Consider the following 16,594-nt stretch of genomic DNA (forward strand, 5'->3'; position numbering starts at 1 on the left):
GCGCTCTCCCCCTCTCCCTTCCCAAAATTGGATCTTCACCTCTCCACACCAAGGTGCCCAGACGCCAAACAGTGATGAAATGAGAAGAAAGCCAATTGCCGGACTGGAGGTGGGGGAGAGATAGCGTCTCTGCGTGCGCCCGCCGCCGAGCCGGGAGCCGTAATTGCTGAAGACAGGGAGCGCGGGGGGTTGGGCGGACGCGGCCTTGTATAAATAGTGAGATCTCAAATTGAAACGCATAAATAACAGCGGGAGGCATCCACCCTCGCACGGACCGTCCTCTCCGCGCGGGGAGGCGTGCGGACCTCAGCCCCGCTCCCAGCCGGCGCCGCCGAGCCCCGCGGACCCCGCAGCCCCCGCGCAGCCATGGAGGAACTCACGGCTTTTGTATCCAAATCTTTTGACCAGAAAAGCAAAGAGGAGGCCGGCGGCGTAGGCAAGAAGGACTCGATCACGTACCGGGAAGTTTTGGAGAGCGGACTGGCGCGCTCCCGGGAGCTGGGGAGCTCGGAATCCAGCCTCCAGGACATTACGGAGGGCAGTGGCCACTGTTCGGTGCATCTGTTTAAGGACCACGTGGACAACGACAAGGACAAGCTGAAAGAGTTCGGCGCGGGCAGGGCTGCGGAAGGTAAGCTCGCCGGACGCCGCTCCGGGGCCTTCCCGGGGACGGCGCCTCCTCGCCACCGAGCCCGCCCGCCTGCCCCTCGCTCCGCGCGCCTGGGGAGGCCCCCGGCGCCGCGGCTCGCTCCGAATTCCACCCCCAAACTCTGAATTCACAGCCACGCTCGGACGGAAAGGCCCCGGCAACCCGCCGCCAGTCTTTGCGTAAGAAAGAAAGGAAAATGCGAACACAGGACAGGAGGCGAGGGGAGCCGAGGATGGGCAGGGGCTGGGCACAAGTGCTGCCTGAGGACCGGCTTCTCCCCGCCGCTGGCGCCCGGCGTCGCAGCGGGAACTTCCCCGGGTTGGGGGTCCATCGGGGCGGATGAGCCTGAAAGCAGCGGTCCGCTGTAGGGGCCGCTGGGTACGTGCCTGTGGGCCGCCCAGTCCTCCTCGAGGCTACTCCGCAGCGCGCACGAGGAGAGATCCACGCGCATCTCTCCCGGCGCCCACCGCCTCCTGGCGTCGCGAGCATTTGAAAGGAGCAGGCGTGGAGGACGCGCGGGCCGGGGGTCCCGGGGCGAACGCGCGCAGTCGCCTCTCCCGCCTGGTGAACGCTCTCCGCGCTGTTTCCTCTTTAAAAACTTTCCCCCTTGAACCTCGAGGCTTGATCTCAGCTGAGGCGGGCCTCTAAATTAAAACCACTCCCGCGCCCGCAGGTGGCCCGGGTCTGGACGCGAAGTGAAGGCCCCGGGCAGTTGGGGGGGTGCGCAGGCGGCCTCCGGACCCCAGGCTGTCAGAGCGCAGCCGGCTCTGGTGCGGACGCCTCCTTCCTTTCTGCCTCTCCGGATAAGGTCGCCTAGGTTCCCGCCGTTGCTGAGTCGGGCGATACGGAAGGTTCATGGGGGCTCTCCCAGCTGGGCAGGGGTGGTCCCAGCCCCAGGGGTTTCAGACCAAACAGCGCAACCAGCAGCGGTCAATCAGAGGCCTAAAATGGGCTGGATTTCCTCGGGGGTCGGGGGCACAGTTTGAATTTGGTCCAACGTCTCTTTTTCATTACAAAGAGGAAATACAGAGCCCGGCCATTCGCCTCCACGGGCTCTGTTCCACACGCTGTCCCTGTGCTGGTCCTGCTATAACTAGACCTCCCCGGGACAGACAGCTCCCCTGACCCAAGAAGCCCATGCCTCCTGCTCTTGGGGACCCTATACTTGGGGTCTCCGAGGGGCAGAGTCCTAGGCCATGGCCTTGAAACGGTGCCGATGACCTAGATGTCTTTACGAGGCCTTGACCCGTGGAAGCAGCACGCGGGCAGAGTCTTACAGATCAGCCCCTGACCGCTGGCCACCCAGGTGGCTGGGCCTGAGCTGCCTTACCTCAGGGTTCCCCCACCCCCGGGCACCGTGGGTCACCCCTCGCTCTATCATTTACAGAGTTTGCTTTGAACAAGACACAGCTGTCGCCTGGGTGAGACCCCGGGCCTACACGGGACTTGAGAGGCTGATAGCACCCAGGGCTGACCTCCGTGGTTCCCGACCGGTTCCCCTCCTCCTTCCTAGAGGTCGGGTCCCTCCTCATCCCCCCTTTCACGAGATTGCCGAGGCAGCGGACCCCAGAAAAGGGGGCCTCAGAAAGAGAGCGGAGTACACGCAGGGCCTTTCCAGAAGGAGAGAGCAGAAGGGGGCTTCTTTCCTACCAGCTGTACCGTTCCCCCTGGGCTGGGTGCACAGACCCCTGGCCGGGCTCACCCCTGGTGCATTTGTAAAACGGGAGCGAGATGAAACTCTGGGAGATCTTGGGGTTCCAGAAGAAACCCGGAGGTCTTGGGCTCCTGCACCACGGGTCCTGCCTTCCCGAGCCTGCGAGTCTGTGCCGCCGGTTCTTAAGGACTTTGAAGGCCGGCGTGTCAGCTGGGATCAGTCCCTGGGGTCAGACATCAGAGACAGGGAGGAAGGAAGAGTGAGGGGCCGCCTCTAGGACAGGATTTGCGACTGGGAAAGAAGCGGGGTGTTTCTGGCAACGCGGTGCTTTCAGGGGGGTGGAAGCGGATTTAAAAATCCAGGCTGGGGTCAAGAGCCCAGCGGTCAGGAGTCTTGATGGAGAGGCAGAGTCAGGACGGGGCTTCTGCTGTCCAGCTCTGGGATCCTGGTTGCGGGGAGGAAGGTAGCAGGACGGCCCGTCTCCCCACAGCCGCTTTCGGTCTTTCCCTCTTGGTAAGTTTCTGGGCTGGGGAATGGAGCGGCCTTCTCTGCTTCAGAAGCGGGGTCTGTGCGGGCAGATTCCGCCAAAGGCCAGCCTCTTCTTGACACCCGGGGACGTCCGTTTAGGGCGCGGAGATGCTCTCTGCCGGTGTCCAGCAAGTTCTGCTGGAGAGAAAGCCCCCCGGAGACGGAGGCGGCCCTGTACCCGCCTGCCAGCCACGGGTTAGGAGGACTGCCTTTTATTTTTAAATTTCTGAACTTGGGGAGGCCCTGCGTTTCCTAGGAGAGGGAAGGGGAGGTCTCTGAGTTAGAATCAAAATGCTGACATTCTTACCGGATGCTCGAGCCCCCAGTCACCTCCCTCCAGCAAGTACAGATGCTAATACCTTTTTTTTTTTGGACTACGAAAGTACCACCGTTGGGGTCCCGGTGGGGTGTGTGTGTCACCGCGTGTGCAGATATGTGAAGCAGAGGAGAATGAGAGAGGGCGAGCAGGAGGACCCTGCTCTTCCAGGCACCCCCGGACCCCACACTGTGCATAGGGTAGGAGCTTTGGTCGCATGCTCTGAAGAAGAGACCAGGGTAGGGGCCTTGCGCGCGCTGAGCTCCACAGCCTCGGGGAGGGAAGCTCCGACCCGCCTGGCACGGCCCGCGTCCTGCGACTCAGCAACGCAGGGGCAGCGGGGTTTCCAGGCCTGCACCGCAGGCTGGCCCGGGCCTGCCTCGCACCCTTTGCGGGACGCACACTCGGGGCATTCTGCCCAAACTTCTTGGACTTAAAATAATACTTTACACCCCAGTCCCGAGAGGCAGGGGGAGAGTGAGAGTGGAGGTCAGGCTATGTCAGCGTGTCAAGAGGCAAAATTAAGGAAACCGTGGCGAGATGAGGGCCAGAAACCCGGCGCCGCCCATGCCCGAGTTGTAAGCAAAGACGTGCGTTCCCCCTCGCTCCCCTCCAGTCCGCTTTATCGACCTGACGCTGCCCCGCGGTCGGGGCGCCTTGGCGGCTGGGGCCCCGTCCTCCGCTCGCTCACACTTGGATGTCAGCCGCGTGGCGCAGAAGCCTGCGCCGCGGGCCTCCTCCTCCCGCGCGCGGCCCGCGGGGACCGGCAGGGCGCGCGGGGGAGCCCTGCGCGCTCAGCCCCGTGCGCTCCGCCCGCCCGCAGGTATGTACGAGAGCAAGGAGAAGCGCGAGGACGTGAAGTCTGAGGACGAGGACGGCCAGACGAAGCTGAAGCAGCGGCGCAGCCGCACCAACTTCACGCTGGAGCAGCTCAACGAGCTGGAGCGGCTCTTCGACGAGACCCACTACCCCGACGCCTTCATGCGCGAGGAGCTCAGCCAGCGCCTGGGGCTCTCGGAGGCGCGTGTGCAGGTAGGAGCGCGCGGCCCGGCCCCGCCACCCGGGCCTCGCCGGGTCCCCGGGGCGCGCCGGCTCGGTCCGGGCTGCAGGCCTTTCTCGGGCGGCCCTCGCCAGCGGGCCGCACGGTTCCTGCGAAGGGCGAGGCCCCTGCACGTCGAGGTGGTCGGGCACTGGGATGTCTCTTCACCTCTCTCCACTGTGCCTGTTCCCTCCTCCTCCGAGGCTCGAGCCCCCCCGCCCTCCCGCTCCACAGGGAGGAGAGGCGAGGGGCGAGCTGGGGGGAGTCGCGCACACGGGGCCTGTTGATGAGCTCGGCGGCTGCCCGCGCGGGGCCGGATTAGCCGGGGCGTGTGGGGGGGGGCGCGGGGCGGGGGGCGCGGGCGCATGAATTCATGATGTCCCATCTGCCGAGCCGCTGTCTGCAGGGGCCCTGGGCGTGTCCAGCACGTGCGCGGAGGGGACGCTCTGGCAAGCCCTTCCCGGGCATTAGCAACGTTGAGTTAAATTGATTAATGCATTTATGGGGGAGGGTGGCAGAGACTCGCTTCCTCCGCGGGAAACGCAGACCCCACCTGGGAGGTCGGGCCTGGAGCTCCCCGGCAGTCCTTCTTCAAGGCTCGGAGCAGGACAGCAGCGCCAGGGAGAGCCAGGGAAAGCGGGTCAGCCTCTCGGGGCTCTGGGGACCGGTTTTAAATAAACGGAATTAATATTGCCAAGCGGGGAGGGGTCCGCGTGAACGGTACAGCGCCCTGAAAGCCCGAGTTTCCCGTTTCTTACAAGACCAACACAGTCCAACACCGCGTCCCCCTCGCGCTGACTTGCAAAATGAAAACACAGAGTTTTGCAGATACTGTGTTACGGAATCTTTAATTTGAAATTTATTATTATTATTATTATTTTTTTTTTGGATCCGAGGCCTCTTGCAGCTTCCCATGTGGCTGCAGCCAATAATGGGTTTTCTTGGGTTGAAATGCAATATCCCGCAGCCATTTCCAGCTCTGGTCCCCAGAGCCGGCAGACAGAGAGCCTCCCTACAAGACGGGACCCACGTGTGGGCGCAGAGTAGGTCTGGACTGCCTCGTCCCCGTGGGTCCAGGCCGTTGGGACCTCTGTGGCCACCCCCCTGGCAAAGAGCGGCGGCCCTCGCTGCTGCTCAGGGTGTCTTTTTTCACCGGCCACCCTTCCCGGGGAAGATAGATGACGCTGCCCCGTATAAATTAATGAAAAGATTAAACTTTCGCTGAAGGGGACATCAACTTTTATGTCATCTTCCCGGTGTCTCTCGGCCTGGGTTCTGTAATATCTCCCAGGCCTTGATGTACTGTTTCTATAAAAATAAATTACTTCTAATTTAATTGTCCACTATTTCTTTCGGTAGTCTATTACCGAGGAACACCTTAGCACGAGGGACGGAGTGGCAGGAAATTGGTTCTTGGGTGCTTTGCGGACCTTGAGAAAGCCCTAAAACGTCAAGGAAGGGGCGAGGGGAGAGGGGCGACGCGCGTGGCGATCCGTGCAGAGGTGCATTAAAATTTAACGACTGTAAATAATCATAAAAACAAACACGGGGATCGAACAGTAGGAATCATTTTCTGGTGGCCACGGGGGAAAAGCATCGCGGGATGAAGGGGAGGCAGACGGGCTCATAAAAATCAATTAGTGAAAACGAATGGGTCATCCCGCAGACGGCGCGGGGGTCTTGGGGGGGGTGGTGGTGGGTAGCGGCCAGCGCAGGGGGACCGAGTTGGAACTCGGGGCGTGATTCCCGTCTCCGTCTCCGAAGGGTTCGGTAATCCTTTTCGGTACAGCCTGTCCCGGGTTGTTAAAGGATAGAGTTTCAATTTAGTGTGGGAATTTGCTGTAAATAAATTGGGGATCCTACGGAAGCTGTTCCTTATTAACCTTTTATTTTTAGTGTCGCTGTGGCACCTCGTATCCCACAGCTGTCAGGGTTATAATGGAAAGTTATGAGACCACAGTGAGGGGCAGGAGGTAATTTAATTACAACAAATATCTTCGGGTTTATGGCGCAGAGCTAAATTAAATGTCATTATTCACTGTCTGTAATGGAAATCAAAAAGAAATCAGATTACACCATTTGTGAAAGAAATCAGTGACTAGCCCTTAATGAAGATATAAGCCCTAAACCAGTGTACTGTACTTCACTTAGCATACTCAGGACTAATTGGAATTGATCGTGAATCACCCCAAGACTGATTTATTATCGCTTCGCGCGCGGGGCTAATGCATCACTTTTCTTCATAATCGCACCTCCCCCCCACCCAGAGCCCCCCACCCCTCACTACCCACCCGGCGAGGAAAGCCAGCTTCGCCTTCCGGACTTACAGACGATTCTGTTTTTGAAAAGTGCCCGCACTGGGGGCAGAGCTTGCCCCTGGGGCCTCGGTCTCCTGAGTGCCCCGAGGAGAGGGAGGGGTTGCGGCCGGGTCCCAAGGGGTCCAGTGCCATCAGGGGTGCTCCTGGGGTGGGGAAGAGTCTGGTGGAGGCTCCTTGTGGGGATGAGGAGGAGGGATTGTCAGCGCAGGCTTTGCAGATGCGAGGAAAGGTTTGCGGACCTTGGGGTGCAGAGCGAGGGTGACAGGACGGGGAAAACTTTTCACGGGAACGTGCTGAAACTTTTCCGAGCTCCCTGTAGCCTGTCCGCATGAGCTTCTGGAAAGCCAGTTCTCCAGGGTGGGTGGGCGATAGCCCAGACTTGGACAAAAACCCTCCTCTTAAGGGTCTGGAGAGGAAAAGTTAAGGTTTCTAATCTGCCGTGTGTGCAGAGGATCCTCCCCGCAGGCAGTGGGGGTCGGGAAGCAGCCACACTCTCTGCTTGCAGCCTCGGGAGCTCAGGGCACCAAGCTACCCGGGCAGAGTGGCCCGAGGGAAGGGTGTCTTGGTGCTAATTACCCTGCGTGGTCACTGCCAGCCATCGCGGCTGTGAGGGTCAGTGAGAGCGGCGACAAAGCTTCCGGCGGAGAAAGCCTTAGGAAAAACTCAGTGGCTGAGAATATGGAGGGAGGGTCCTCGGCATTTCATCAGGCACAGCCTGAGGGACCCTGTGCTCAAGGACCAGAGCTGTCTGGAGGAGAGGGGGAGCTCTTGAGCGCAGAGGGAGGAGGAAGGTTTTTGGGGGGACCCTGTGCGCCCCAATTTTGACAGCACACCTGTGCGTCTCGCTGCACCCAGGAGGATCCCACTAATACCCTTTCTCCAAGAGTTAGGTGTTTTGTTTTGTTTTGTTTTTTTTGTGCAGAGAGGCTGGTGCCCGAAATTATGGGGTTGCCCCCATTTCATGCATCCAGGACGTTCATGACTTCTTCATATTACACGGGACCTTCCTGGTTTCCAAGGAGAACATGGAAGTTTCTGGACTCGGGGTGTCTCCAGTTTGGGGGAGGGAGGCCGCCTTTGAAGTTCCTAGTCAGGCCGGGCACCCCCTTCCTTGGTGGCTAAGGTCTGCCAGGGGGAAGGTCAGGCTGTCCCAGCGGCTGGCGGAGTGGAGGAGGGAATGCCCGGCACGATTGTGGAAAGTTCTCGAATCCGTCCGCTGTGGCAGCGCGCAGGCCTTACAGCATGTGGGTGTTAAGGCCTCTGGCCTTGGGGACCAGGCAGGGCCCAGAAGGGAGTCTGGGAATGCGCAGCTGTAGGTCTACGGGAGGGCGAGGGCTCGGTTGGGAGACGACAGGGCGCGGGAGAGGGCTCTATTGCGCCCTGAGAGGCTCCGGGACTCTGTGCCCCGTCCGCGTGGGACCTGCGTGCGCCCCCTGCGCGCGCCCCCCGCGCCTCGTCTACCGTGGTGCTGGCGAGAAGCCACAGCTTCAGAGACCGTGGGTGCTCACGAGGCTGCGCGCGTCTGTCTGCTCTGTCCCCAGGTCTGGTTCCAGAACCGAAGAGCCAAGTGCCGCAAGCAGGAGAACCAGATGCATAAAGGTGGGTGGTGCCCAGGAGGGCGGCGGAGGTGGGGGGCGCGTGCGGAGGCCTCCGGGGCGCGCGCAAGACCCCGGTGGTCTTCATGGCTCCTTTCTTCCCCTGCAGGCGTTATCCTGGGCACCGCCAGCCACCTGGACGCCTGCAGGGTTGCGCCCTACGTCAACATGGGCGCCCTGCGAATGCCTTTCCAACAGGTAGCCCGTTTTTCTTCCTTTTGAGCCGCGCGCGGGGCCCCGCCACCTCCCCGCCTCCCTGGCGTCCGGCCTCCCCCGGCTGCTCCCGCCCCCGCGGAAGAAAGGCTGCCGCCTTTACAAGGCGGCATTTATAGACCCGTTGGCACGTATTAAAATCACGCTGTAAAACTCCAAGGCTCACCTTTGGGAGGGCCAGGGTAGAAACCCAAACACGATTTTACAAAAATCGGAGTGAAAAAATTAAAAAAAAAAAAAATCCCACCCACCCAGGCTTCCTGCTTGGGGGTGGAGGGGCGGGGTTGCTCGCACTTGGGTGTGAGGTCCTGTGTGTGTACCGAACCCCAACTTGCCTCCCCCACGGCCTGGGGGGGGGGGCTGTCTGGGCCCAGGCTGTTGCCGAGCCTGGCTCCCCACATCCCAGCTGGGCTCCTGGGGCTCAGGGTCTGGGGATCCCAGCGGGCAAGAGCTGTTCTCCCTGGACAGGAGTGGCTAGGGTGTCCGAAGGCCCCAGGGGCTGCGTTCGGCTTGGGACCAGCTATGGTGGGCGGTGGAAGCTGCGCGGGGCAGGCGCCTGCCCTCAGAGTGAGAGCGCAGAGCCCGCGCGCTCCCTGCCTCGCCCCAGCGCACGACCCTGGGGTGCGCCCCTTGTCGATCCAACGTTGGGGGGTGTGGAGCACTTATGCTGGGGCGAGCAGGGGTGCTCTGGGACTAGTGGAGGCGTGGCCACTCCCCACCCCCCTCAACCCCTCCCCCACCCCCCCCACGGAGCTGTTTTGCTCCAAGGACCAGGCCTGGGTTTATATTTGGATCCGTGTTTGCTGGGGGCCCCCGCGGGTCATCTAGGGAGTGGGTGGTGGACGGTGTCAGCACTAGACACCTGAGAGTTGGAGCAGGCGCTGGAGCCCGGGGCTGTCCGACTCAAGGTGCCCAAGCCGGAAAGGACCCTCCGCGCCGTCTTCTGCCCCTGCTGCACCCCTTCCTCCGGGGCGGGGCGACCTCCCCGCACCACAGAACGGCTCCCCGACTTGGGGTCAGCCATGGGGTCCCGCCAGGATTAGGCCCTTGGAACACGGACAGTCGGTCGGTCGTGCTTGTCACGGGTTCGAGAGTCGCCCCAGGCGGATGTGAGACGGGGGTCCAGAGCCCGGCTCAGGAACACGTCACAGGTTCAGAGACATTGAGGCTTTCTCGAGGAGGGGATGCCTGCCAGGACAGGGGTGTGGGCGCCCCAGGGGCCGGCGGGTGCGCGAGATGCTGAGACTCTCCAGAGCAGTCAGAGGCCCCGCGTTCGCACGTGTCCAGAAGACAGTCCGACTCCCCTGGCTGGGGGGGGGGATGGTCCCTGGGTGCGGGAAGGGGGCTCCCCAAGGCCCGTCGGGGCGGGAAAGGCCCGTCCGCAGCCGGCCTAACTGCCCGGTCTGCCCCGCAGGTCCAGGCGCAGCTGCAACTGGAAGGCGTGGCGCACGCGCACCCGCACCTACACCCGCACCTGGCCGCGCACGCGCCCTACCTGATGTTCCCGCCGCCGCCCTTCGGGCTGCCCATCGCGTCGCTGGCCGAGTCGGCCTCGGCCGCTGCTGTCGTGGCCGCCGCGGCCAAAAGCAACAGCAAGAACTCCAGCATCGCCGACCTGCGGCTCAAGGCGCGTAAGCACGCCGAGGCCTTGGGGCTCTGACCCGCCGCCAGCCCCGCGCCCAGCCCCGGCCCCACGACCCCGCCCGCGCTGCGTCCTGCACTCGACCCCTCTGCGCCCCCGGACGGCCGCACGGAAGCCCCGGAGCGAGGGCGCGGGCCCTGGTGCAGCGGCCTCCCTGCCTGGGGCAGCACCGGGCCCCCCACTGGTCCAGGGCGGGGGGCCTTCCGGCACCTCACGACCCCGCCAGACCCTCGCCGAGACTGTGCGGAAGAGAGCGGGTGAAGGTCAGAGCAGCCAACCCAGCCCTCGGCCACGCAGTCTGTGCGTCCTGGGACCCTGAGCCCCGGGGAGCCCCGCGCGTCCTCCTCTGCTGCCGCCAGCGCCCCGACCCACCTGTGCATGCGGCCTCCTACCCACCTTGGAAGACCATGGAGTCGACTCCACGCCAAGATCTGGGGCTGGTCTCCGCGGAAGACGCCAGTTCTTGGTTGCCCACCGTTTTACGCACCGCCACGAAGTTTTCATCCGAGGAGGCGAGGAGCCGAAGGACCGGTGTGGATTGCAACGTGGCCTTGCGCCTGCCCGGCTCGGGACCCCGTGCTCTGCAGCAATATCGAAACGCGTCTGCCCTCCGACCTCCTCGGGACAAGGTGGGGAGAAGGTGCGGGAGACGCGAATCTCCCACTGGTGTCCGTACTTGGGGGGGAGCCTGCATGGCCAGCACCGTTGTCATGCGCACGGCTGGTCCCCGAGCACCGGGTGTAGGATTCCTTCTTGTGCCATAGACCAGGCGACTTTATAACTTTTCCAGTATTTGATTCCGGAATTGACTTGTTCCCCACCCTTGGGCTGTTTTACCGAATTCAGATGCAAATGACTCGCCTAGAGACGCAGGGGCGCGCGGTTTTTAGGTCGAATACGGAGGCAGCATTAACTTTAGTCAAATGCAATTAAGTGCAGTAAAAGTGCAATACTGTAAATGTTATAGATTTAAAAAAAAAAAAAAGAAAATAGCCGTGCACTCTTGACCCTGTCAGCTTTGGAACTGTAAGGGCTTTACCGCCTCCTGTGTGCTGCGGGCCTGGCCGTCGGGGGGCCGTCGCCAAGTTGATGGGGGGGGCGGGTGGTGCAGGGCGCTCGGAATCTGGAGGAAGGAAGGTGTGCAGAGTGTGATACAGCAGGGCCGGGGTGGGGGGCGTGGGGGAGGCCAGGACGTGAGGCCCGTGGCGGAGCCCTTTCTGGGAAGAGAAGGGGCAGGGACAGGCCCTTCCGGCGGTGACTTTGGAGATCGCGTTTGGTCGGGGTTAGACTGTTCCGGGTTCGATGTCTTCCCTCTCCCGGCGTCCCTCCCCTCCCCCCTTGCCCCGTCCCCACGACCGAGAAAGCACCAAATAGTGAATTATTCTAGAAGCTGGTGTGCGGTGCAAAGCACGCTTGACAGGACAGAACCAAAGCATTAGGGTCCCCAGCGACGCACCTGGGTTGCGGACAATGTGCTTTGCACCTCGTGTATGGGGTCCGGGGGGCGGTGCTGGTCCGGTCTGCCAGGAAGAGAAAGATAGGACGCCTGTGTTTTTGCCTTAGTCCCCGAGGCCCGCCCAGACGGAAGCCGCTTCCCCATCGTTCCCAGGGCTCCTCACGGGTCACCCCTGGCCTTTCCGGAACTCCCGTGGTTCACTCTGATTCCCGAAGAGGTTTTGATCCGTCCAGATCTGGCGATGGCGATTTTCTTTCCTTCTCCCTGAACTTTGGTCAATTTTTCTAAGAAAAAAATAATTTTCCCCCCATCCACGTAAAGGAACATTTTCTACCTTTTCGTGGAGCTAAACTGTGGGTGCATTTGGACAGGTCACACTGCGGTCATCTGAAACTCTTCATACAAACCAAAAGGCCCCTTCAGCTCCCCCCCCCACATTCATGCGTTACACAGTTACCCTCATACACGCAGTTTTTAAACAGCTGTGAATTAAGCAAACAAAAAAAGTTCCTGTAAATCAGCTGGAAATTTCCTTTAAATGCAAACAGTGCATTTCGAATCCCTTAAAGCTAGTGGCACTCGTCCTAAAATTGAACACTTGGCAGAGGTTTGCAAGTAGAATGTGTACATCCCTAATTTTTTTCTTTCCGAAAAGCTTATAATCATTTAAAAAGAAAAAAATCTAAACAGAATCCTCATTACCTCTGCGTCCCCAATCGAAAACTCACGACACGGGGTCGGATCCCTGCAGAATTTGAAGCTAGAAGATAGGGCCGCACACCCTTGCCCTACGGGAGGCTGGTAGAATGAGGCTTGTTGGATGGGGGACCCTTAATGCTTGTTTTCGTTTTTTTTTTTTTTTTGGTTTTGTTTTCTTTTTCGTGATTTCACATGGAAAGTGAGCCAGGTATAACCCCTCCCGATGGGACCTCCCCCCAAACAGAGCCAACCCAGACAACCGAACGGGAGGCATTTACGGCGGAGGCTGGCGGGCCTCATGGGTCTGCCTGGAACAGAATAGGGGAGATGGTCGGCCAGCGTGGCCCGTGGCCCGTGGCTCCTGCCTCTTTTTTGTCCCAGAAAGTCCAAGAGCTGCAGAAGGAATTATCGGTTGAGTCGCGGGTCCACTTTTCACGGGGCGGCTCTGTGTCTCACTTCCTTCCTTGGGCGCTGCCGAGGACGCCTGGAATGCTGTGGCGTGTGGGTCCCCGTCCACCCGGTCATCATCACGCCGGACGTAGGATATCGTGCTCACCCGAGTGCCCGCGTGGGGTGTGGGACGCACACGTTTCCCCTGTAGGGTGTACGCAGCTAAATGCACGAAGCGGATGCCTCGGAGCTGTGCTCGGGGCTTTTTGTTCACATCATGACCCCTTTGAAAGTCGTGCGTGGGACTTCCGCCGAGCGTGGGGGCTTGGCGTGTTTGCGGAGCTGCACCTCGGAGCAAGCGTGTCTGGGAGACTTGCCTTTTCGCACCAGCGAATGCGAGAGCGTGGGGTTGTCCAAGCTCCGTGAGGGCTGTCGTGGGCGCCCAAACGTGCCGGTCGCGCTGTGGGATGGTTCTTGCAGGACGGACCCTGGAGTTCTACTTGGCAGGATGGGGTGGGCCCCGAAAGCTTTCTCTTTTCCCTTTTTTTCCTTTTCTTGTCTCTCCTCCCGAAACCTTGGCCAAAGAGTACTTTTAGGATGGAAATTGCCCGGATTTGGCAACACAAGAGTTTCTATGAGATTTTGCCGTTCCTTTCGACCCTTCTTACGGATTCAAGTTTCCCTTCCGTCCGTGGTGTGTTGTGCGGGAGAGAGACAGACCGGGTCCTGGGGAAGGTTTCAGAGTCTCGGGATGGCATGCGTTGGGTTATGTTTTCCTACCTGTAGGGTGTGCCGTGCGTGTTCTCGGACCAGGTCTGCCGTCCAGAATTGCTAGGAGTCAGGGAGACGATGCCCTCGTTTTGTTGGCCGGGCGGGGGGACTTATGCATTGTGGTGGCTTTTTCATGATCCCTGCACTAGAGGGCCAGGCCGGACGGGTTTCCGCACTGTTCGCAGGACCAGCGGGCAGATCCAGAACTTATTTGCAAAGCTGTAACCACCTGAGTGGGGAGGCATCCTGCGCCAGGGTGGTGGGCCTTCTGACCCTCAGGTGCTCCCCTCCCAGCCATGCTGGTGGACGGACGGTCCCCCCCCTCGCTGGAGTCCAAGCTGCACCCCGTGGCGGCCCCCTCTCCGGGCAAGCATGAGTTTCCGGGGTGGGCTTGTCTGCCGGGCCACGGGCATCTGTGGTCTGTGCCGTGTCGGGCGGCGGGGGGACATCTGGGGAAAGAGCACATCCACCTTCAGCACCCGTGTCCGAAGTCATGGCCACCCCCTTCCCTCTGGGCTCACGACGAGAAGAAGACATCAGCGTCCTCTGCTCACACACCAGGCTTCCAATCTCATATTTCAGTGTTTCTCGGCGTCCAAGGAGAGACCCCCTTTTCCTGGGAGTTTCCAGGGGGCTGCTGACCACAACGACAGAAATGTCTCCAGGCACTTTGCTCCTTCTTCACGTTGGGGGGAGGCCGGGGCCGGGGGGCGGGGGGTGGGGAGGGCTTCTCAGTCGACGGCTTGGACATTGGAAAAACTGGTGCCTAATTTATTAAAAAAAAAAAAAAGGTAGCTTAGGAATATGCTGATTTTTCCATACACGTGAAAACTTGATGCAATTTATAAATGTTTTATTGAAATTTGATATTTAATGAGAACTCAGATAAGGAATGTAGAAAATTTCCAGTCTGAAAGCGGTGACGCGTGCTATTTATTGAGCGGTGGCCGTCGGACGGCCAAGGCCCCGTTGTGTGCAGAGGTCCCATCACAGGGAGGCCAGTTCTCTGCTTCCTGATACTGGATGTATGTGGGTGTGTTATTTATTTTTGCTTTGGGTTGAAAGTTCATAAATATGTGATATTTTAATTATGTGGAGTGTAAATTTGACATTACCTTGCATTTATTTTTATATTTTTAAAGCCTGTTGCTTTTCTCACCCCACCCCAACCCTTTCCTCCCCAAATTTATGAGCAGCCACAGAGATTTACGGCACGGCAGACGTGTTTGGGTTATGCATACGGGGTGAGTCTGGACCTGCAGACGTTTTTCAGGGATTGCTCACACGGCACGGAGCAACACAGGCTTTCCCAAACCGAACGGTCTTCAACACCCTAACCCTCTGCTGTGGCAGAGAAAACGCACACACACAAAAAACAAACAAACAAACAAAAAAAACTAGAAAACATTCTGAAGGGTTTTTGTTTTTAGTTTTTTTTTGTTTTTTTTTTTTTTTGTGTGGTTTTTTTTTTTTTTTTTTTTTTTTGGCCATATGCTTGCAGATTCTTAACACGAAATGCCCTCGTGTTTAGTTCTAGCGACAAAGTGTATTTTGTCAACCCCTATAGGATGAATGTACATCTTGTAAAACGGAGATATAAATAAACTTATAAATATTTGTATTCCAGTGTTAAAAAACATTCTCACCTCTCCCCCGAGGGGCCCGACTGGAACACGCGGGGAGCCAACGGCGGCTGAACACAGGGTGGGGTTCGCGTCCGCACCCAAGTACGCGTGTGCGTTCCCGGCTGGCAGCGGGGGCCGCTTCTGGGGGCTTCTGCCTGCTGCTGCTGGAACTTCCCCCTTGCTGGCGAGTAGCTTATGACGGCGTGTGACCCGTCCCGGTGCACATGGTCCCCGAGAGTGTGAAAAGGAGGAGAAATGCCCCCATTTCAAACAACCTGAGTTTTGGGATGACGGCGCTGGCTTTCCCGAGGAGCCCGGCACCTTGGTTTCAAGTTTTCAGCTTTAATTTTTTTTTCTTTTTTTTTTTCCTTTCCCCCCTCCCTGGACAGTGTATGGAATCTGCACCTCAGCATTGCAATGATGGTTGAATCATTTTGGGGGGGGGAAAAAAAAAGGAATAGAATAAATGGGGAAAAAATTCAGTTTTCAAAACGAGAACATTTTTTGGCCTGTGCTTTTTATCTCCTTCTGTGAAGGAAAGTTAATGACCCGATTTAGTGGCTCTGATGGTTTCCCGGATTCGGTAAAAACCACATGTCGGGAAACAGCGACAGGGCAGACGTGCGACGGATGAAGCCGGCCGGGGGCGGTCGCACGGGGGGCGGGGAGGGTCGGGGGCTGTTTATTTGGGGGAAGGGGTGAGCCCGCGGGCAGGTGGGTATTTCCAGCACATCCCAGGTGCCCGGCGTGGATGGGGTGACGCCTCCCTGTGGGATCTGCTCTTCTGGCCGTCCTGTCTTCCAGCCACGGAAGGGGTTTTGCAGGACCTGCCTGTGCTCCTGGGCGTCCAGCCCGAGACGTCCTATTTCTCCGACAACCTGCATGGCCGTCCACATGTCGCACAGCTTGAGTGCTCGGAGCTCCCTTCTGCAAGCCAGTAGCGTCCTGCAGGCAGGCGGGAAGCGGTCTCTGCCAGGTACTGGCCACGGGGACCACAGTCCCTGACAAAGGGACACGTCCCACAAGACGTGTGTTACCGGCGGCTGGCCCTGGGATGCGGCCTCTGATGGGTTGCTGACGGCCGTCTTTGGCATCTCAACCCCTGGCTTCCGGAACGCTCTTGTCCTTTTTGGGGTCAACGCACCCGGTTTCTGTCCTGGCGGACGCGGTGCCAATGTCGTCAAAGCCGTTATTCGACGGTGAAAATAGCCGTAAAAGCCCATCTTCGTTGAGCAGATGTGTCCCTATTGTATAACATTGTTGAAGATGCTTTCCGTGTGACACAGTCGGTGACTCTGTTGCCAATTGTAGCGAATCCCTTTCGAAAGAAAGACGCGCGTCTGGCTCCTCCTGTCTTCAGGACGTTCCCGGCACACTCGGACCTACAGAGTAAGTGTCTCCGCCTTCCTTCCCCTCCGGATTCTTCTGTGGGCTGTGCTGCAGGCCTGTGCGGAACCACAGCACCAGATTTACGGGAAAACAATCGTGTTCACTTGCCGCGTCGGGAAGCACGGGGCGGTAGCGGGCTGGGGGGGGGCGGCGGGAGTTTTCAGAGAACCGTTTCCAACGATGCGTTGTGAAACCCGTTCACTGAACAAGAAAGCACGTTGATGTTGCCTCCCAGGGTCCCACGGACCAGCGTTGCTTTCCAGGGTTCGCGGGCTTCTGCGGGGGCGTCTGACTTTCCCATTCAATCATG

The 16,594-nt window shown here is 59.4% G+C and overlaps 1 protein-coding gene across 1 annotated transcript; it reads left to right on the top strand.

The window, feature by feature from the left end:
• Positions 1–282: 282 nt before the first annotated feature.
• SHOX (short stature homeobox) lies at positions 283–13,939 on the top strand. Its single transcript, XM_045089239.1, has 5 exons — positions 283–631; positions 3,971–4,179; positions 8,046–8,103; positions 8,209–8,297; positions 9,727–13,939. The coding sequence occupies exons 1-5, from the start codon at positions 367–369 to the stop codon at positions 9,970–9,972; spliced, it is 867 nt and encodes a 288-aa protein (XP_044945174.1). The 5' UTR covers positions 283–366; the 3' UTR covers positions 9,973–13,939.
• Positions 13,940–16,594: the final 2,655 nt, after the last annotated feature.

The sequence above is a fragment of the Mustela putorius genome, unplaced genomic scaffold (genome assembly GCF_011764305.1).
Source record: "Mustela putorius furo isolate JIRA1106 unplaced genomic scaffold, ASM1176430v1.1 tig00003836_pilon_pilon_pilon, whole genome shotgun sequence".
NCBI lineage: Eukaryota > Metazoa > Chordata > Mammalia > Carnivora > Mustelidae > Mustela > Mustela putorius.